The 22,084-nt window shown below is 42.2% G+C and overlaps 2 protein-coding genes across 2 annotated transcripts in view; both read left to right on the forward strand.

Annotated features, from left to right (window-relative positions):
* Nucleotides 1-2,947, forward strand: part of LOC138961910 (uncharacterized) — a 13,107-nt gene extending 10,160 nt beyond the window's left edge. The window contains exon 5 of the mRNA XM_070333583.1: nucleotides 2,241-2,947. Within this exon, the coding sequence (XP_070189684.1) occupies nucleotides 2,241-2,376 (136 nt within the window). The 3' untranslated portion in view covers nucleotides 2,377-2,947. The remainder of the gene's footprint in view (nucleotides 1-2,240) is intronic.
* The window catches only part of LOC138961133 (mucin-2-like), a 198,846-nt gene that overhangs the window by 81,891 nt on the left and 94,871 nt on the right, over nucleotides 1-22,084 (forward strand). The window lies entirely within an intron of this gene.

Raw genomic sequence — 22,084 nt, forward strand, 5'->3', positions numbered from 1 at the left:
TGTGTGCCTTTACATCCCGAACAGATCTAGGATGGAGAGCCGCACTGTTATCACGGTGAGTTGTGTGCCTTTACATCCCCAACAGATCTAAGATGGAGAGCCGCACTGTTATCACGGTGAGTTGTGTGCCTTTACATCCCCAACAGATCTAGGATGGAGAGCCGCACTGTTACCACGGTGAGTTGTGTGCCTTTACATCCCCAACAGATCTAAGATGGAGAGCCGCACTGTTATCACGGTGAGTTGTGTGCCTTTACATCCCCAACAGATCTAAGATGGAGAGCCGCACTGTTATCACGGTGAGTTGTGTGCCTTTACATCCCCAACATATCTAGGATGGCTGACATGACCGCTCTGACATCATTCTGCCTTTGACATATACACAGGAAGGAAAATATGTTTAATGATACACGACACTGATACATGCAAAGCCTGGCGGTGGCCTTACGAGTTATTTTCTGCTGCTGATTTGACGAAGTCACCGAGATAAAATTCGTTCCAGACATATTTGTTCAGTTCCTCCGAGGCCACGCAGAAGAAGTAACGGAATGTTAGCGTGACGATATGTTTTGCAATATGACGTCTTATTGAACTTTGTTTCGCTTTTGACGTGAGAAGGCCAAGAAGAGACGTCTTGGTGTGTTTAGTCGCTGTCGTTTCTCATTAAACATGTGTGGCCTTTCGACCATCCCATCAAAGCTTGACCAAATCGTTAGCTATCTGTCATCCGGAACAGGTTGTGTATCATTGGTCCTGTTTTGTTACGAGAACTGTAACTGAGTTTGTTTTGTCTGTATTATAAAGTCAGTCAAATAGAATTCTCTAATTTCTCACACTTAATTGTTTCAACACACTCTGAAAATATCACAGACAAATATATCAGCAAAATAATAGTTATAGATTTATAACTGAGTTTGCAAGTACGGTCAAAATGCGGGCGCAGGATGGGTTTAAAATAATTAGACGTACGTGACAGTCATAGCACTGACGACGTTTATTTTTTTTAATTCTTGAAAAGCCAAACAGATTACGTCTGTGACATTGCCAATTCTCTCTTCATTTCACTTGGCGCACTATACATATTCCATAAATAATAGCCGACGAGCTCTATTATCCAAATAGATTGCACCATGTTTTATTGTTAACTAAATAAAGCCCAAATTATTCAACATCACGGGCCAAAGAATCAAGACACAGCCATTGGGGTGTGCACGTTAAAGATCCCACGATTGACAAAAGGGTCTTTCCTGGCAAAATTGTATAGGCATAGATAAACCAAATCCACCAAATACCCGTGTGACTTGGAATAATAGGCCGTGAAAAGTAAATATTCGCCGTAATGGCTTGAGATTTACTGGCCGATGTAAATGCGTGATATATTGTGTAAAAAATTCCATCTCACACGGCAGAAATTAATATGTAAAGCGCTTAGAGAACGTCAAGCGCTATATAAATCTCCTATATAAATAAATAAATAAATAAATAAATAACGTACAAAGGGAATCCAGAGACTTGTTTCTGTCTAGTGGGGCACCAGAAGGGGTTCAATTAAGGCTTATACAATGGTAAATCCTTCTTAATCGCATGCACACAAAGTTATAGCATGGTTTCCCCAAGCCACAAACCATGTTATGTTTTATTTGTAAATAAAACAAGTGAATCGTTTACTTTAGAAGGAATAAACATTGCAGTCAAAGAGTGTACCCATTGTGTTTTACTTTATGCGGAAAGAACATGTTTTGGAACATGCACTAAATAAGGAACATACTTTAACTGCAGTCAAAAGGTGTACAGAGTTGTGTTTAACTTGTATGTGGAAATGTTTTAAAGCATGGACCAGATGAGGAAAATGCTGTCAAAGAGTGTACACACTTGTATTTTACTTTTGTGTGGAAAGAAACATTTGTGAATTTCATAAATGTTTCTTTCCACTGAAACATGTACCATATACGGAACATACATTAATTGCAGTACAAGAGTGTACACAATTATATTTTACTTGTATGTGGAAAGAAACATTGTTGAAACATGTACCATATACGGAATTAACATACATGAATTGCAGTCAAACGGTGTAGAGAGTAATAATTTACTTTATGTGGAAAGAAACATTTTCGAAACATTTACAATATAAGGAACATAAAATTCAGTCAACGAGTGTACACCATTGTATTTTGTATACTTTATGCGAAAAAAATACATTTTTCGAAAGTCAAAAACGGGACAAAATTGTGTTTCAGGTGGCTTGAAGCACAAACAGATTGCCTGCGTGAGATCTACTATGCGTGCTATGAGTATGGCGTGAATGGGGACATGGAAACGGATGCGGAAGTTCTTCTCGGAGCAGCCGACGAACGGTTTTATGCAGAGTGTTAAACCCCAGAATTAGCAGCAACCATTTCACAGCAAAAGACACAATAGAAGAAAATAGGATATGAGACAGTGACAAAAGGTCAGGTGTCATGTCTACTGTCCCGAATGACACACGATTGCTGACATTTCACCATTGCCAACAGAATAAACAAATAAGAAATAGGTAGAAAATGAATGTGAAAACTGACTTTAATTGTTGATCAGTATTTTCTATACCACTAACAAATAATCTACTTGAACATAGCTGTTTGGCAAATGTATGTTGCATGGGACACACTGACATGAAAGTGGAAGATGTTTTTCCCTCTAGAGAAACTACATATCAAGTTACACTTTTTGTGCTCTTCCATTCCAGTTGGCAATCAATTGTTAACGCATGTTATTAGAAAAAATAGAACGAAAACAGATTAGATAGAATGAAAAATGTACTGGTGATGTCATTTGGGACATACTGACATGAAAACGTCACCTTTTGGCATTGTCTCATATTCTTTATCAAAATTGTCGTTCACTTAAGAGTATGTATTATACTGATTTACTTTTTTAACGAAAGTAAACGTTGGTACACTCGCAACATCGTTTTGTTTGATGGAAAGATGGATGGTTGGACGGATTGATTGTTGAATGGATGGATGGATGGATGGTTGGTTGGATGGATGGATGTATGGATAGATGGATGGTTGGATTGATGGATGGATGGATGGATGGACACACACCCACACCCACACACACCCACACCCACACACACCCACACACACACATATGCTGTTGAAAGTTCAAAAGGGATTGACGCAAGTTGATGATCGTGACAGTGAGTGACACATTCGTTGTGGGAATGTCAAGTTATAGAATGGGCATTTGACGTCAACGGAAGAAGGCGGGGTGTTTTTTTAATGAAATGGTTGTGTATCGCGATGGGTTCAAAATCAGGCACCAAAGGTGCTCAATGGACAACACCACGCACAAAATTGGCCGTCGATTAATTGACCTGTGTATCGACAACAACCTTGTTATTCTGAATGGAAGAACACTAGGTGATCTAGATGGGCGTTTTACCAGCCACCAACCTAACGGCAGCAGTGTGGTTGATTATTTCATATGTACACATGTGTTACATAGCGGTGTAGTAAACATGACAGTGGAAGCGCTAAATGAATACTCAGATCACTGTCCTATACGTCTGACTATACACATACCAGCACTATGGAAAAGAAAACAGGAAAGGAGCTCGTCTAATAATTACGCTACAGCCCCAGAGCCAAATAATCAAGACAACACGAGTTTCGTCTGGGACGAACACTCAGCCGAAAGCTTACAATGCGCACTCAAAACACAAGCGTTTACTATGCTGCTAAGAGACATTGACAATAAGATAGACGGACTACAAGACAATACCATGACAAACACCTTAGATGAAATAGTAGACGAATTTACGGACATAATGACAAAAGCATCAAAACTCTCCCTGAAATGCAGACTATCTAGAAAAAAAAAGAAACAAAAAGCGGAGTAAGAAATGGTTCGATCAGGAATGCTACGTACAGAGACGGGAACTTAAGTCACTAAGAAACGCATTTAATCGCCACCCCTATAACCGCTCTCTGCGAGATAAACTCTTCAGTCTGTCACGCACGTACAATAAAGCTTTGAAAAGGAAAAAGCAACTGTATAAAAGCAAACTCATCGCTATTCTGAACGATGCATACACAAATGACCCGACAAGCGTATGGAAAACACTTAAACTACTAAAAGACTCTGAGAACCCAAACGACCGGAATAGAAGCAACATCAGCTCATGCAAATGGATCAACCACTTACAAAACCTGATAGGCACTGATGTCGAAGTAGAGCAAACTACGAAAGATAACGTACGGGCAGAGCTCAATAACATTGATATCAACGCACAATCCGCACAACTCGATCTCCCTATCACAATGGAAGAAATCGCGAAAGCAGCTTCCAACTTGAAGTCGAAAAAAGCACCAGGTGTAGATGGAATTACAAATGAAATAATCAAGGCAAGCCTGCCTGCTACACAAATAACAATTAAAAAAATTGTTTCAGGCAGCTCTGCACACAGGCTCGTGCCCCAAAGCATGGGCGACGGGTATAAACATTCCAATCTATAAGAGTGGTGACCCTATGAATCCTGGTAATTATCGTGGGATAACACTAAATAATAACCTAGGGAAATTTTTCTCGCAGATTATTAACAATAGACTATATTCCTGGAATCTAATCATCTATATGCGAGGGAACAGGCCGGATTTAGAAAGAAGTCGAGAACGACGGACCAAATATTTATCCTAAAAAAGATCGTCGACGGAATAATTACAAACAGAAAAGACAGGTTGTATGCATGCTTCGTGGACTTCCAAAAGGCCTTCGACAACGTATGGCACGAAGCTCTCCTCCTCAAACTTAACAGGATAGGAGTTATGGGGAATTGTTTCAACGTTATAAGAGATATGTACAGCAAATCTACTATCTGCACTAAGACCGCACTCGGACACTCACATGACATACCCGTCCGGAAAGGTGTACATCAAGGCAATACTCTAAGCCCCACACTCTTCAACATATTCATCAACGATCTCCCAGATTATCTGCGTGGGAATGACTCACCAAGTCTGAACAGTGCACAAAATACAGAAATCCCATGCCTACTTTACGCCGATGATTTGGTAATTCTGTCCACATCCAAAAGAGGACTACAGAATAAGTTGAACCGATTGAATGACTACAGCAGTGAATGGGGCATTAAAATAAACAAAGAAAAAACGAAAGTGATAATATTTACCCGCAGAGACCCAAAAGTACCAATTCTATTTAACTGTGGCACACATATGATTGAAAGTGTAGACCAATATAAATATCTAGGGGTCATCTTCCATAAAAGCGGTAAATTCTTACAAACCCAGGAACATTTAGCCAAGCAAGCAAACAAGGCATCGCATGCCCTGAGACGACTAATTAGAGGAAGAGAGATGAAAGTAACTACAATGATGCAACTATTTTATACCTTAGTCGCCCCTGTGTCCACTTATGGAGCCGAGATCTGGTTCCCATCAGCAATCAACATCCAAAACGAACAATCGCTACCCGACATATTCGATAAGTGTCTATCGAATAATCTACCCCTTGAACAAGTGCATTTAAAATTCAGTAAACGCCTTCTTGGCGTCCACAGTAAAGCAATGAACTTGCCAACGCTAGCAGAGCTCGGGCAACTCCCTGTGGGTATAAAACTAATTGAACAAACAATAAACTTCTGGACCCACATCGTTGAGTCAGAAGAAAATTCATATTTACGACAGGCTTACGCTGACATGATCGACAGACCACAAGACAGCTCACCGCAATGGATACATTTCATTCGAGCAATCATAGGTAACCTCGGACTGGACCATAACTGGATACTTCAGTCAGCAGTCCAAAAGAATGCGCTGATGAAAACTCTACGACGAGGACTAGAATACGAATACGTACGATTTTGGCAAGGAAAGAAGACTGAGGGCTCAAAACTGCAATACTACAACACAATTACTGACGGCGATTACGACTGTGAAGCATACTTGACATGTGTAACCAACCCCAAACACAGAAAAGCACTGTGTAGATTGCGTATTAGCGCTCACGATTTAAAAATCGAAAGGGGGAGCTACACAAACACACCCAGAGAGGATAGAAAGTGCACCGTGTGTGGCGTAATTGAAGACGAGCTCCATTTCCTGGATAGTTGTACAAGATTTCATGATCTACGCTTGCAGCTTTTGGAACATGCACGTGTTAATGCTCGAAATCCGAGTCAGCTGATGACGATGCAAGACGTACCGATACAGCAACAATTTGCTGAATTTGTATACAACTGCATGATTATACGCAATAATGACATAACTACAGATACATAACAATGTTGTAATCACTGCTCCATGGACGATATTTCTTCTTGTCTTTACAAATATCCACTTCGTGTCTGATAAACCCTTTACTGTGTTTTTATGACAATTAAATGAGTTCTGAGTTCTGAGTTCTGAGTTCTGTTGAAGGGATATGTGCTTAAAATAATAGCTTTGGTATAGGGCAGGGGCATTGTGGTTGGTTGGGGGTTAACGGGAGGGTCAACAAAAGAGAGAGAGAGAGAGACAGAGAGAGAGACAGAGAGACAGAGAGAGACAGAGAGAGAGAGAGACAGAGAGAGAGAGAGACAGAGAGACAAAGAGAGAGAGACAGAGAGAGAGAGACAGAGGGAGAGAGAGAGAGAGACAGAGGGAGAGAGAGATAGAGAGAGAAAGACAGAGAGAGAGAGAGAAAGACAGAGAGAGAGAGAGAGAGAGAGACAGAGAGAGAGACAGAGAGAGAGAGAGAAAGACAGAGAGAGAAAGACAGAGAGAGAGAGAGAGAGAAAGACAGAGAGAGAGAGAGAGATAGATAGAGAGATAGAGAGACAGAGACAGAGACAGAGACAGACAGACAGAGAGAGACAGAGAGAGGCGGAGGAATGACGGAGAGGGGGTAGACTGAAATAGGTACAGAGACAATAAAAGACAGAAACAGTTAAAAACAAGTCGCGTAAGGCGAAATTACTACATTTAGTCAAGCTGTGGAACTCACAGAATGAAACTGAACGCACTGCATTGTTTCACAATGACCGTAGTCCGCCGCTCGTGCAAAAGGCAGTACAATTAACGAGCCTGTTTAGCGCGGTAGTGGTTGCGCTGTGGTGCATAGCACGCTTTTCTGTACCTCTCTTCGTTTTAACTTTCTGAGCGTGTTTTTAATCCAAACATATCATATCTATATGTTTTTGGAATCAGGAACCGACAAGCAATAAGATGAAATTGTTTTTAAATCGATTTCGGAAATTTTATTTTCATTATAATTTTTATATTTTTAATTTTCAGAGCTTGTTTTTAATCCGAATATAACATATATTTATATGTTTTTGGAATCAGAAAATGATGAAGAATAAAATGAAATTGTTTTTGGATCGTTTTATAAAAAAATAATTTTAATTACAATTTTCAGATTTTTAATTACCAAAGTCACCAATTAATTTTTAAGCCTCCAAGCTGAAATGCAATACCAAAGTCCGGCCTTTGTCGAAGATTGCTTGACCAAAATTTCAATCAATTTGATTGAAAAATGAGAGTGTGGCAGTGCCGCCTCAACTTTTACAAAAAGCCGGATATGACGTCATCAAAGACAATTATCGAAAAAATGAAAAAAAACGTGTGGGGATATCATACCCAGAAACTCTCATGTCAAATTTCATAAAGATTGGTCCAGTAGTTTACTCTGAATCGCTCTACACACACATACGCACAGACAGACAGACAGACAGACACACACACAGACACAGACACACACACACACACACACACACACACACACACACACACACACACACACATACACCACGACCCTCGTCTCGATTCCCCCTCTATGTTAAAACATTTAGTCGTAGTTGTAGTTGTAGTTAGCTGTTGCTTTTCGGGTCCAGCGGACCATAATAGGCCAAATCAGGACCCTATTTAGTCAAAACTTGACTTAATGTAAACAAGACGCGTAAGGCGAAATTACTACATTTAGTCAAGCTGTCGAACTCACAGAATGAAACTGAACGCACTGCATTTGTTCAGCAAGACCGTATACTCGTAGCATCGTCAGTCCACCGCTCGTGGCAAAGGCAGTGTAACGCTCGTGGCAAAGGCAGTGACATTGTCAAGAAGAGCGGGGTAGTAGTTGCGCTGTGCTGCATAGCACGCTTTTCTGTACCTCTCTTCGTTTTAACTTTCTGAGCGTGTTTTTAATCCAAACATATCATATCTATATGTTTTTGGAATCAGGAACTGACAAGCAATAAGATAAAATTGTTTTTAAATCGATTTCGGAAATTTTATTTTAATCATGACTTTTATATTTTTAATTTTCAGAGCTTGTTTTTAATCCGAATATAACATATTTATATGTTTCTGGAATCAGAAAATGATGGAAAATAAGATGAACGCAATTTTGGATCATTTTATAAAAACAAAATGTTAATTACAATTTTAATGACCAAAGTCATCAATTAATTTTTAAGCCACCAAGCTGAAATGCAATACCAAAGTCCGGCCTTTGTCGAAGATTGCTTGGCCAAAATTTCAATCAATTTTATTGAAAAATGAGAGTGTGACAGTGCCGCCTCAACTTTTACAAAAAGCCGGATATGACGTCATCAAAGACATTTATCCAAAAATTGAAAAAAAATTGTCTGGGGATATCATACCCAGGAACTCTCATGTCAAATTTTATAAAGATCGGTCCAGTAGTTTACTCTGAATCGCTCTACACACACACACACGCACAGACACACACACACACAGACACACACACACACACACACACACACATACACACACACACCACGACCCTCGTCTCGATTCCCCCTCTATGTTAAAACATCAAAACTTGACTAAATGTAAAAAGTATAGAGTGTGTATGTGTGTGTGTGTGTGTGTGTGTGTATGTGTGTGTGTGTGTGTGTGTGTGTGTGTGTGTGTGTGTGTGTGTGCGTGTGTGTGTGTGTGTGTGTGTGTGTGTGTGTTCATTTTGCGCGCTGTCGTGCGCATGTGCGTGCGTAGGTGCATATGTATGTGCGAGTGTTGGTGTCCACTCGTGCTCGCGCATGTTTGTTTGTTCTCTCTTGTTAATTCAGCAATGGTGTGACCTGCACTGCATCTTTAAGGAACGGCTTGTGAGACCTTTTAGTACTCTGAGTCATTATTAACATGCTGACTGTTAGCAAATGATAACAGACATGTTTATTACCAATTAAGTGCCCCATATGGCTTTTTGACCAATCAGGACGGATTCTAGGTGAACCTCTAAATGTTATAACGTTCAGGCAGGGCCGGACCGTTTTTGTTTATCAAGCTAAAAATGAACAAGACAAAGTAAAAATTTAAATCAGCAATATCAGTGTGATTTATTCTAAAGAATGACACTTCAAATGCTGTCAGATAATACTCTCTTTATCTAAAAAATACTGAAAAGCGAGTTTTGTCGGTGGGTGCTTTACGGAACAGCGAGGCACCGCCCATCCTCTGAATGTGCAATGCCGACTCGCTCACTTGAAATCTAAATTATCAAAGTTCAGAAAATCAAGTGAAATTGGGTCACTCGCTGGAGTCGGTTTTAAATCTGTCGCTCTCTGTTCAACAAGAAAAAGCGAAGCAACCGAAACGCATGTTCAACATGGTTTGTTGTGTGTCAAACGCATTTGACCTGTGAATATTCATCACGTAAGGTGTGTTACTCTGATTGGCTGACCCAGGTCACGAGAATTCTTTGACTGACAGGCATAATCAGGTAGGAGCGCTCCAGTTCCCATTGCGGCTGTTCTGTCTAATTCGCGGGGTCGCTTCGAAATTTCTTTTGGTCGAATTAAACTGTAATAAAACCGTTATTTCTAATATGTTGACTGTTAGCAAATGATAACAGACATGTCTCACAAACGATATCAGCATTCGCCTAAAAGGCTCATGCTTGATATCTTTTTTCTCGACATGTCTTGTTATCATTTGCTAACAGTCAGCATATTAGAAATAACTCATAATAGCAGATGGCTGTAAAGATCAGCCTGCATTTAGATATTGTTATTACCAATTCAGTGCCCCATATGGTTTTTTGACCAATCAGGACGGATTCTAGGTGACCCTCTAAATGTTATAACGTTCAGGCAGGGACCCGTTTTGTTTATCATGCTAAAAATTAACAAGACAAAGTAAAAATGCAATTCAACAATATCAGCGTGATTTATTCTAAAGAATGACACTTCAAATGCTGTCAGGTAATACTCTCTTTATCTAAAAATTACCGAAAAGCGAGTTTTGTCGGTGGGTGCGTAACGGAACAGCAAGGCACCACCCATCGTCTGAGTGTGCAATGCCGACCGCTCACTTGAAATCTAAATGATCAAAGTTCGGAAAAATCAAGTGAAATTGCGCCACTCGCTTTACATCAAATGTATCTTTACGTCATTTCCCATCCGTCTGGAGTCGGTTCTAAATCTGTCGCTCTCTGTCCAAAGAGAAAAAGCGAAGCAACCGAAACGCATGTTCAGCATGGTTTATCTTGTGAGATTGTTGTGTGTCAAAGGCATTTGACCTGTGAATATTCATCACGTCAGGCGTGTTACTCTGATTGGCTGACTCAGGTCACGAGAATTCTTTGACTGACAGGTAAACTCAGGTAGAAGCGCTCAAGTTCCCATTGCGGCTGTTCTGTCTAATTCGCGGGGTTGCTTCGAAATTTCTTTTGGTCGAATTAAACGGTAATAAAACCGTTATTTCTAGTATGCTGACTGTTAGCAAATGATAACAGACATGTCTCACAAACGATGTCAGCATTCGCCTAAAAGGCTCATGCTTGATATCTTTTTTCTCGACATGTCTTGTTATCATTTGCTAACAGTCAGCATATTAGAAATAACTCATACTATTGTTATCAGGACATATGTCTGACACCAGCACACTATGGACATCAAGCAAAATGCCAACCTCATCGCGGAATGGACGCAACGACCGCTCTGTTATACGACCTTTTTGGTGTGACATTTCCAAAGTCGTTAGACAGATGTTGCATTGTATAAAGGGCCACATGCACAGAAAAAATACAAAACGTAAACAGAGTTACGCAATTTCATTTGATTATTTAGAACTTTGACAATGCAATGTTCAAGCGAGCAGAACACAGCATGGCATTCTGAGAATGTATGTGCATGGTGCCTTGTCATTCTGTTCACATGGCGTTTTAACATGGTTAAGTGTTTTACTGTTAAAAATAAGAAATGACATTGCTTCGAAAAAGTGATCCTGGTATGTTCAATTATCTGTGTTACCTTTAGAATGATAAAACAGGGTCCTGGCCTGACCGCTTAAACATTAAACGGGACACATAGAATCAGTCATGATTGGTCAAATACTATGGTGCACTAAAATGGCAATTAATTTTTGTTGTCTTTTTGTACAAACCTTAACTATTATTATATTTGTTCAAATGTTTGACTGTATGTAGATACATGGCATAGTGTTCAAATGTTTGACTGTATGTAGATACATGGCATAGTGTTCAAATGTTTGACTGTATGTAGATACATGGCATAGTGTTCAAATTTTTGACTGTATGTAGATACATGGCATAGTGTTCAAATGTTTGACTGTATGTAGATACATGGCATAGTGTTCCAATGAGAAAAAAAGGTGTGAATGTGTTCATTAGAATGAGCACAGGATTTTAATTGTGTTAAGCAGCTGTGTATGACTGTGACGGAAAATCGTAAGTCTGCTTTTACAAAGATAGCAGAACAAAGTATGTGATAAAGGTGTTAAACACTTGTCACAAGCTGTTTTAACTTGCTGCTCTGGAAGCTAAACCGATAACCTTTTTGCTGATGCTATATAGACCTTGTCACATTGTCACGTTTCAATATATCACTTAAGGTGATTATGAACCGGTTAATTACTACTAATTAACTAACCACACCACGATCCACTCTCGCAGTCATACAATTAAATAGAGTCAACAAAAGTATAAGTTTCAGACGCCTGTTTATGTATAAACTCGCCACCTCCCTCGAGCCTTCACTCAAAATATGTTCCTTTTACGTTCTCAACACGTAAAAAACCCGTGATCACTGACAAAATGCCAGTAGTATATAGAAAATTATAGTAACACGCTGAACCCGTGTAAATACAGTCAAATGAGAATGTTCTGTTCGAAAAGCTCTAGTTCATGCAGGGGTCACACACCCCACGTTGTCACTACTCCAATGAAATCACAGATAAGAAAAGACAACGGTGGTCAACGGGGTGCGTAAGACACGGTGCACTTAGCTTTCTTTCTGTATGCTGGTTAGCCGGTATGCTGGTTAGCCGGGTTGCTGGTTAGCCGGTTTGCTGGTTAGCCGGTTCGCTGGTTAGCCGGTCCGCTGGTTAGCCGGTTCACTGGTTAGCCGGTCTGCTGGTTAGCCGGTTAGCGTAGCTTCCTCAGGTCCCAGCTCCAACGTCTGCAGCTAGCAAAGTCCCGCCAAAGGCAGCCGTGCAGCAGTTACAGGAAAACGAACCCGAAACGAAGGCTGCAAACAGAAAGCATCGGTGCACTAAACATGTCAGCTACCCCTCACCCACCACCTTAAAACATGTCATCTTTAAATATCTCATCGAGCACGTGGGCCTGCACAAAACGGACTTTTTACAACAACAAAACAGTCATTTTCCGTCCTTCTCTCCCTATCTGCAAAAACCATATACAGATTAGTATTTTAGCGTCACAGAGAGTAAATTATGCGCTAACCTGGAAAGAACAACAGAGAGTATTTCATTCCACAAACACAGACTCATCAACAGCGTTAAATAATGATTTATTACCTCAAAAGCCTATGATTGTACTCTCAATGGAAGCAAAGTCCGCCTCCTCCCTGGAACAGCCTCTGTTCGTCAACAGTGACCAAAAACCTCCAGAACCCCTTGTCGAATCCTTATGCGAAAGCCATCGCCGACGAAGGAAAGTTGACGACTTGTCCTCAGCAAAGTACTGGCAGTGAGACAGGAAAAACTAGTGGAAGCTCCCCTAGAGTGCCGAATACAATATTCGGTGAAAAACCATCATACTCTAGAAACTGTGTATTAGATCCTTCCCCTTCTGCCGCTGGGTGTCAAGTGCGCCGTCCTTGTGCCTCTCTCAGACAACCTAGCCAATAACACGTGACTGACCTTGTCACAAAACCAGTCCAGCTATACACAATTCTGCCTCCCCAAGCAGAAAAAAGACACGAGAAACTCAATCCCTGAAAATCCCGTGTGCGCTGTCAGCGAAAAACCGTCAGCCCTATGACAGCAGAAACCTCCACTGTAAAACTCGTGCGCAGCAAACCCTCCGTGTTCATTGAGCACTGTCAGCAAACTCTGCTGTAGCCCAATATCACGTACAGGCGCTTTTTATCATAATCGACCAAGAACAGGCACTCCACTGAGTGACACTTTCTTGGTCTCTGTCACCCGATCGTGACACACCTCCCCTCTTCAAGACGAAACCTCGGTTTCGCTCACAGTCATGTTCTCCTCTCCAGCCCGAGAGAGAAAGTCAGCTCCAACATTGTTGGCGCCCGGAATGACGCGTACCGTGAATTGGTACGGTTGGAGAATCAACGCCCAGCGCATAAGTCTGGCGTTTGCCAACCTTGCAACCTGAAGATATTGCAGAGGTTGATGGTCTGTTTCCAGACAGAAAGGTCGTCCTCAAGAACGAGCAACCCCTCGTTTCACCCCTGATGACTGCAACCTTCTCTGTCTTCTTGTCTTTGTTCTTCTGGTCTTTGTTCTTCTCCCCATAGGCAGTCCTCTCGATGTAGGCGCGCAGCAGGTTGGCGTGGTACAGGCGTGCTTTCCCGTGCATGACGATCCTGTAGTCGTTCTGGCCCACTTTCGCTGTCACCTCAAAAGGTCCTTGCCACTGCAGTTGTAGCTTGTTGTGTTTGACAGGTAGAGGTAGCAACACCCGTTCTCCAATCTTGAAGCTGCGCGGCCGTGCCTTGCGGTCGAATCCTCGCGCGTAACGCTGTGCTGCTCTTCCCAGGTTCTCTTGAGCCAGTTTGCAGGTCTCTTCAATCCTGTTCCTGAGTTCTACTATGTAGGTCGCTGTCGTCTGCACCTCCTCGTCAGCTTCTTCGTCCGTCCAGGCTTGACGCAGGATAGCCATGGGACCGCGTACCTGTCTGCCGTACAACAACTCAAATTAGTCACCTGGCTGGCTATAGTGGGAGGGTTACTTTTGGTGGTCACATTAGATATTATGTTTTTTGGAAAGTTCGTTTTATTTGCAGCCACAGTTCGGTAAACGACAAATGGCTAAACCCAACCACCTAAGAATGAGAAGCGTTTTTGTAACATGACCCATATTCTGCAAAAATGCAGCCATGACGCAGGGGGTAGGTTACAAAAAAACGTCATGTACCGCTTGACTGCATACGGATATAAGCAAATTATACCTTAAACGAAAGCTAAAGATTGTTGCCATCAGACAGCAAGTAAAATGCCTAATTCGTATACACAGTTTTATTTTTAACAACATCTGTATAACAAAACAGGAAATGACATTTTCTCAATCGATATGTATAGCTAACAGAACGCCTGGTTGAAACCGCAATCAAAAACATCTTGAAAATTGTTTATTCTCACAGCTAGAATTATTTTACATCAACAATTGTTAATTTACCGAGGACAACAACAGACATATAAGATAAATAATGGATGATTCTGAATCAACTCCGAAAACCGAACCGGGTCGAAGCAAAAAAGAGTTTACACATACACAGGCTTGAAAAAGGATAATTTGGTTCAATCTGTTAGATTTTTACCCATAACGTTAAAGATCAGCTCAATATAAAAGGAAAGTGATCATTGTAAAAGGATTTTGCTATTGCAAAATAATTCAACTTCCGGTTTTACCACATGGCGTCCATAATATTATCAATTTATTACATAGCGTGCATTTGTCAGAAATTATACTAAATGTTAGAAGCGATCTTAAAGTGAAAGTAACGTTTAATAAAAGTATGCGCATTTACTTATTGATTGATATATGACGAAAATAATGGACATGTAATTTAAACGTACAAAACGACATTTTGTACACTACCTCTCTAAAAAAAACGCGACTATGACCGACCGATATGTATGTGTAAATTAGGTCATTGTTAGTGATGAAAACGTGTTTTCTTTAAAAGATAACACGCAAACTGTGAAGTTCAAGGCCATAAATGATTTTAGTACGACTTCTTCAAAACAGGTCTGTTTTTCACTCCACCAGTTTCAGTTTTAATAAAATATATGTATAGCTGTCATTTTCAAAAAACCTTATCTGCAATTCACTTAACCAAATACACCATGAACCCAGAAGATATTAGAGTGAGACACTTTAAAGTGAAATATGTTATGATTCCCCTTATTTCAAAATATATGCATTTTAATTGGCAGACACGATTCACGTCGTAGGTACGTGTCGTCTGGTGAGGCAACTGTTAGCATTTTTTGTCGTAAGAATTGACATTTTTAAAGATAAATCATGGACAAAAAACTAATTCTACAAAAAGTGCAGGTTTTCTTGGTATAGTCAGTTAAAGCATCTTAAAATTCAAGAAATTGTGCAATTACGTGTATGTATTTGAAATGGCAGACAATATTGAATGAAAGTGATTTTTGACTGATTGAAACCCTACCCCCACTAACAAAATGGGCCCTGAGATTAGGGGTGTTAGTTAAAGATGACTGAATAATGGCTATGCTTTTCCCCTAAAGTATTCAAAACCTAAACATATACATAGGCAAGATGTTCTACATTAACACAATTAACTTTTTAAACATATACATATGCTTAGTACACGATACTTCCGGTTTTTCTACCGGATGACTTATACATTTAGGGGGTAAACACATTATCGTAGAAAAAGCTTTATTTTCAAAAAGTGCAAGTAATTATTAAAAATCATACATAATATTTATATATTGGAGTTAATTTTCCTTCGAAAGTCATTTGTTTCAAGTGGCAGACAATGTCAGTTGGAGAGTTACATGTACGTAAAGCGTATAACTGTTGTCTGTGATTAGTGCATTGTGGACACATTGGCACCATTTGATCCTAAATGCTAAACGATGTCGTGATCATACCACAGTTTTAGGATAATTTACATCGAATGGATTACTAAATTGTTGGTAGAATTTCACTGATAAAATCTATTTCCGGTAGCGTCAGTGCCGTTCTCTTTTTCTTTTTGTAATAAGGTAATAACGAATGAACCACGTGTCACACTCTTATGCTAGTCTTTAAATGAAAATTCCAATTCTAGTAAGTTAAAAGGCATGTATTGCGCGTTACATACATTTATACCCCCCCTCCCCCCCCCCCCAGGATTACAATGCAAGTAAACACATATAAAGAGATAGTAACGTTTTACATGGTTACACGTTCAGTGGTGAACGTAACGTGTGGTTTAACAAAATTACTTGCACATACAATAGTGAAGTCTGTCTGTGTGTCTCTGTTTGTGTGTTTGTCTATGTCTGTCTGTTTGTCTGTTTGTCTCTCCCTCTGTCTGTCTATCAGTCTGTCTATCTCTCTCTCTTTCTCTCTGTGTCTGTCTGTCTGTCTCTCTCTCTCACTCTCACTCTCTCTCTCTCTCTCTCTCTCTCTCTCTCTCTCTCTCTCTCTCTCTCTCTCTCTCTCTCTCTCTCTCTGCGAGGTAGGTGCACTTAAAGAGAAAGCAATGCAGAAAGAAATGCATTTCTCTACCAAGAATGAAGTTTGTCTGTCTGTGTGTTTTTTTGGTTGCGTAATTGTTTCTCTATAAGCATCTCTACGTCTTTGTTCGCGTACATAAGTGCGTGCGTGCATGTGTGCGTGTTTCTGTGTCGGTTTGTCTCACTGTGTGTATGTCTGTCATTTTGTCGGTATGTTTGTGTATGTGTCTTTGTGTGTGTGTGTGTGTGTGTGTGTGTGTGTGTGTGCGCGCGCGTGCGTGCGTGCGTGCGTGCGTGCGCGCGCGCGTGTGTGTGTGTGTATGCGTGCGTGCGTGCGTGTGTGTGTGTGTGTGTAAGTGTGTGTGTGTGTGTGTGTGTGTGTGTGTGTGTGTGTGTGTGTGTGTGTGTGTGTGTGTGATTGCAATTATTCCTCCTTTTTACATTTAGTCAAGTTTTGACTAAATGTTTTAACGTAGAGGGGGGAATCGAGACGAGGGTCGTGGTGTATGTGTGTGTGTGTGTGTGTGTGTGTGTGTGTCTGTGTGTGTGTGTAGAGCGATTCAGACTAAACTACTGGACCGATCTTTATGAAATTTGACATGAGAATTCCTGGGTATGATATCCCCAGACGTTTTTTTCTTTTTTTGGATAAATGTATTTGATGACGTCATATCCGGCCTTTCGTGAAAGTTGAGGCGGCACTGTTACGCTCTCATTTTTCAATTAAATTGGTTGAAATGTTGGTCAAGTAATCTTCGACAACGCCCAGACTTCGGTATTGCATTTCAGCGTGGTGGCTTAAAAATTCGTTAATGACTTTGGTCATTAAAAATCTGAAATTTGTAAAAAAAATATTTGTTTTAAAAAAAGGATCCAAATTTACGTTCATCGTATTTTCCATCATTTTCTGATTCCAAAAACATATAAATATGTTATATTTGGATTAAAATCAAGCTCTAAAAATTAAATATAAAAAAATTATTATCAAAATTAAATTTTCGTAATCAATTTAAAAACACTTTCATCTTATTCCTTGTTGGTTCCTGATTCCAAAAACATATAGATATGATATGTTTGGATTAAAAACACGCTCAGAAAGTTAAAACGAAGAGAGGTACAGAAAAGCGTGCTATCCTTCTCAGCGCAACTACTACCCCGCTCTTCTTGTCAATTTCACAAAAACAAACAGATAATGACGTCATTTTAAGTGGCACAAACGTGTACATGAATGCCTTCCCTTTCGAATGATTTACAGTTATAGAATTTCTGTCAAGCGGTTTAAGTTTTATGTCCGTTTTATGAACCCAACCCTCAAAACAAGAATAGTAACGCCAAAGAAGGAAAACATACACACAAACCAACGTTTTTCTCACCGGTGGTTTGGAATATTGCCCCAAAACTTTAGATTTAGTGTTGTGGTGTTAAAATCTATCAGAAAAATGTGTTTGCTAACGTGACGCCAAAAAGTAACCAAAACGGTCCTTAGCCGACTGACTAAATGGGGAAAAACCCAAGCTCTCCTGAGGAACCTCGCGGTATGCAAAAAGCAATGCTGGGATGTACCTGTCCCACGTGTGTGGTTTCTCCTGAGCTAGTTTCCTCAGCATGGTCTTCAAGGTGCCATTGAACCTTTCCACCAGTCCGTTGCACTGAGCATGGTAAGGAGTGGTGAAATGCTGCTCCAGTGATAGCAGTCGTGCTGCCTCCGCCATCACTCCTCCCGTGAACTGCGTGCCTCTGTCGGTGAGTACCTCTGATGGAATTCCCAGCCGGGACCACATAGTAACCAGAGCCTCAGCTACTCGCGTGGCTTCAATCGATTTCAGAGGGATCGCCTCTGGGTATCGAGTAGCGTAGTCCACCATGGTCAAAATGTATCTGTTTCCGTCCTCAGACGCAGGCAAGATGGGCCCGATGATGTCCACTGCCACCCGACGAAAGGGTTCGTCGATGAGCGGCATCTTCTCTAAGGGGACCTTCCTCACCCTTCCTTTGGCAACCACCTTCTGGCACTTATCGCAGGACGCACAGAAACGTCGGACATCCGTGCAGATGCCTGGCCAGTAAAAGTGGCGCCAGACACGATCCGTGGTCTTCTTGGTGCCAAGATGACCTCCCAGAATCGAGTCGTGTGCCGTTGCCATGACACCCTCGCGAAACTCGCGAGGCACGACAACCTGTTTGAATGCACCTTCCTTGTTGCTGAACTCACGGTAGAGCAACTTCTTGTCCCTGAGGAACTTTGACCTCCCATGCTTCCCGCTCAGCTTCACCTTCCCCGACTTCGCGTGCTCCCGAGGAGTCGCTAATGTCGGATCAGATGCCTGAGCCTTCGCGAGAAGCGCGGGGGTCACGTTCCCCAGGGCAGCTCGTGCAGCAGGTAGGGGTTTGAGAGGTTTGTCCTCTCGCTCCGCCTGTGCCCGCGTGAGCACTGAAATGACGTCGGGAGACCGATAAACGAGAACCTCCCTGGTGACGCCGTCCACAAACTGAACCCGGTTTCCAATGAGCAGGTCGCATGGAGGATCGTCCATGACGACGGCCACAATGGTCCCCGTGAACAACGGTGTTACGACCTTGATCACTGCCGTGTTCAAGTCGTAAGCGTGAGATGCCTCGGCCATTCTCACCCTGATGCTGTCTCCTGTGTAGGCCATAGCTGGAACTAGACTCGCCCGAACCACTATCATGTCTGCTCCTGTGTCCCGCAGACCTTCGCCCTTCACTCCGTTAACGTAAACGTTGCAGTGGGGCTGGAAATGTTTCCTGGAGCACGGAACGCAGAGTTGTGGAATTGTGCATGAGCTCGTGACGTCCCTTAACTCCTCGCTGCCAACAAAGTGTACGCCCTTCTGGTCAGCCTGTCTCTTGTGGCAGTCCTTCTTCACGTGGCCCCGCTTGTTGCAGTAGTAACACTGGATGTCAGTTCTGGAACTTGATCCTTTGTGTCCCTGATCGTCCTTCCCGTCCTTGGGTCCTGAAGAACCCGAATTTCCCGATTTTCCCGGCCGTGAGCCTGAAGATTTGCCGGAGATCGCCTGGGCGTCCTCGTGTACTCTGATCCAGTCGGCTGCCTCCTGAGTAGTCTTTGGCTGGTGTTCCTGCACGAAGGTCACCACCTCAGGTCGCAGGCTGGACATCAGTTGCTCCATGACGATGAGGTCGGCAAGGTCGTTGACGGTCCAGTCCTTTTCGGCCATCTCCACCCAGCGCCGCAGGTAGAGATTAAGGCGTGCCACAAACTGATGACTCAGCTCGCCGCTCAGTCTCTTGCTGTTACGCAGACGTCGTCTGTAGGCTTCCGCAGTCAGGTTGAAGCGCTGGAGTAACGCCTTCTTTAGTGCCTGATAGTCTCTCGCCTCGTCGTCATCCAACGCGTTGTAGAGCTGCAATGCGCGTCCCTTTAAGCAGGTGCTAAGGCGGCTAGCCCACGTGGCCTCGTCCCACTTCTGGTCGGATGCAATGCGCTCAAACCGGCGTAAAAAATCGTCGAGCTCGTCCTTGTCATCGTCGAACGTCGGCAGTCTCGTACGGTCGGCAACAAACGTCGGCGCGCTAGCCTGAGTAAGCGTACCCTTCTCGGCCTGTAGCCTAGCTAGTTCTAGCTGGAGATCGCGATCCGCCTGTTCCTTCCGGTCTAGTCTGTCACGTTCGTCTTTCTTTTCTTGTCTGTCACGTTCGGCCTGTCGTTCTCTTTCTTGTCTGTCAAGTTCGTCTTTCTCTTTCTTGTCCTGTCTGTCACGTTCGTCTTTCCTTTCCTGTCTGTCTCGTTCTGCCTGTCGTTCGGCCTGTCGTTCTCTTTCTTGTCTGTCAAGTTCGTCCTTCTTGTCCTGTCTGTCACGTTCTTCTTTTCTTGTCAGTCGCTCAAATTCTTCCTTCCGTTCCACTTCTAAGCGTTTTAGAACGCTTCGGGCTCTAACGCGTGCGTCTCGCTCAGTCGGTTGCTCACTACCAGGAGTCTCGAAAGTTATTCTCCTCGTCGGAGATCCCCCTGTGGCCATGGTTAGTTTTAGCAAAGCTTTATTACCAAAGTAAGTCTAACGCAGCTATAGCTAGAACACGCGGTGATGAAATGGATACAAAAATCCAGCAACCGGAAAATGCAGAAGAAAAATCCAAACGGTGTAGAACAAAACGCGTAGCCTACTTTATGGCTGCTTTTTGCGGTGAAACAAAGTGTTTCCCACAGCCGTGGCCTACTTTATCGGCTGCTTTTTGCGGTGAAACAGAGTGTCTCCCACAGCCTCGGTTAGGACAGAAGTCCTCGGACCCTTCCCCCCCAAAATTCCAACAAAGTCAAAATATGGAGAAAAATCCAAGTAAAACAAGACTATAGAAATATAACCTGTTACAGAATGCGAAACAACAATGTAGAGAAAACTGAGTAAAACGAATAACAAATCCGCTAACCCCGCTCAGCTCTCTGCAACGGAAAACTCTGAACGTACAACAACAAAGATTCACAAACAAAGGAAAGGGAAGTAATCACAGTTAGCGCATACAATAACTCACAAATTACAATTTACATTTCCTGCAAGATGTGAATCGCTTAAGGTGTGGTATATGATCAAAACTATACAAAAAAGGGTAGCACCAAGCAGAAAATAAGTCGAGCACTGACGAGATTATCTGCTCTTAGTTATCCTTAATTGGTGGGTCTTTATCAGTTGGAAATTAACTGAGTAAATCCCGGCTTGGCCCCCATGTGTCACGTTTCAATATATCACTTAAGGTGATTATGAACCGGTTAATTACTACTAATTAACTAACCACACCACGATCCACTCTCGCAGTCATACAATTAAATAGAGTCAACAAAAGTATAAATTTCAGACGCCTGTTTATGTATAAACTCGCCACCTCCCTCGAGCCTTCACTCAAAATATGTTCCTTTTACGTTCTCAACACGTAAAAAACCCGTGATCACTGACAAAATGCCAGTAGTATATAGAAAATTATAGTAACACGCTGAACCCGTGTAAATACAGTCAAATGAGAATGTTCTGTTCGAAAAGCTCTAGTTCATGCAGGGGTCACACACCCCACGTTGTCACTACTCCAATGAAATCACAGATAAGAAAAGACAACGGTGGTCAACGGGGTGCGTAAGACACGGTGCACTTAGCTTTCTTTCTGTATGCTGGTTAGCCGGTATGCTGGTTAGCCGGGTTGCTGGTTAGCCGGTTTGCTGGTTAGCCGGTTCGCTGGTTAGCCGGTCCGCTGGTTAGCCGGTTCGCTGGTTAGCCGGTCTGCTGGTTAGCCGGTTAGCGTAGCTTCCTCAGGTCCCAGCTCCAACGTCTGCAGCTAGCAAAGTCCCGCCAAAGGCAGCCGTGCAGCAGTTACAGGAAAACGAACCCGAAACGAAGGCTGCAAACAGAAAGCATCGGTGCACTAAACATGTCAGCTACCCCTCACCCACCACCTTAAAACAT

This window comes from Littorina saxatilis, linkage group LG3, assembly GCF_037325665.1.
Source record: "Littorina saxatilis isolate snail1 linkage group LG3, US_GU_Lsax_2.0, whole genome shotgun sequence".
Taxonomy (NCBI): domain Eukaryota; kingdom Metazoa; phylum Mollusca; class Gastropoda; order Littorinimorpha; family Littorinidae; genus Littorina; species Littorina saxatilis.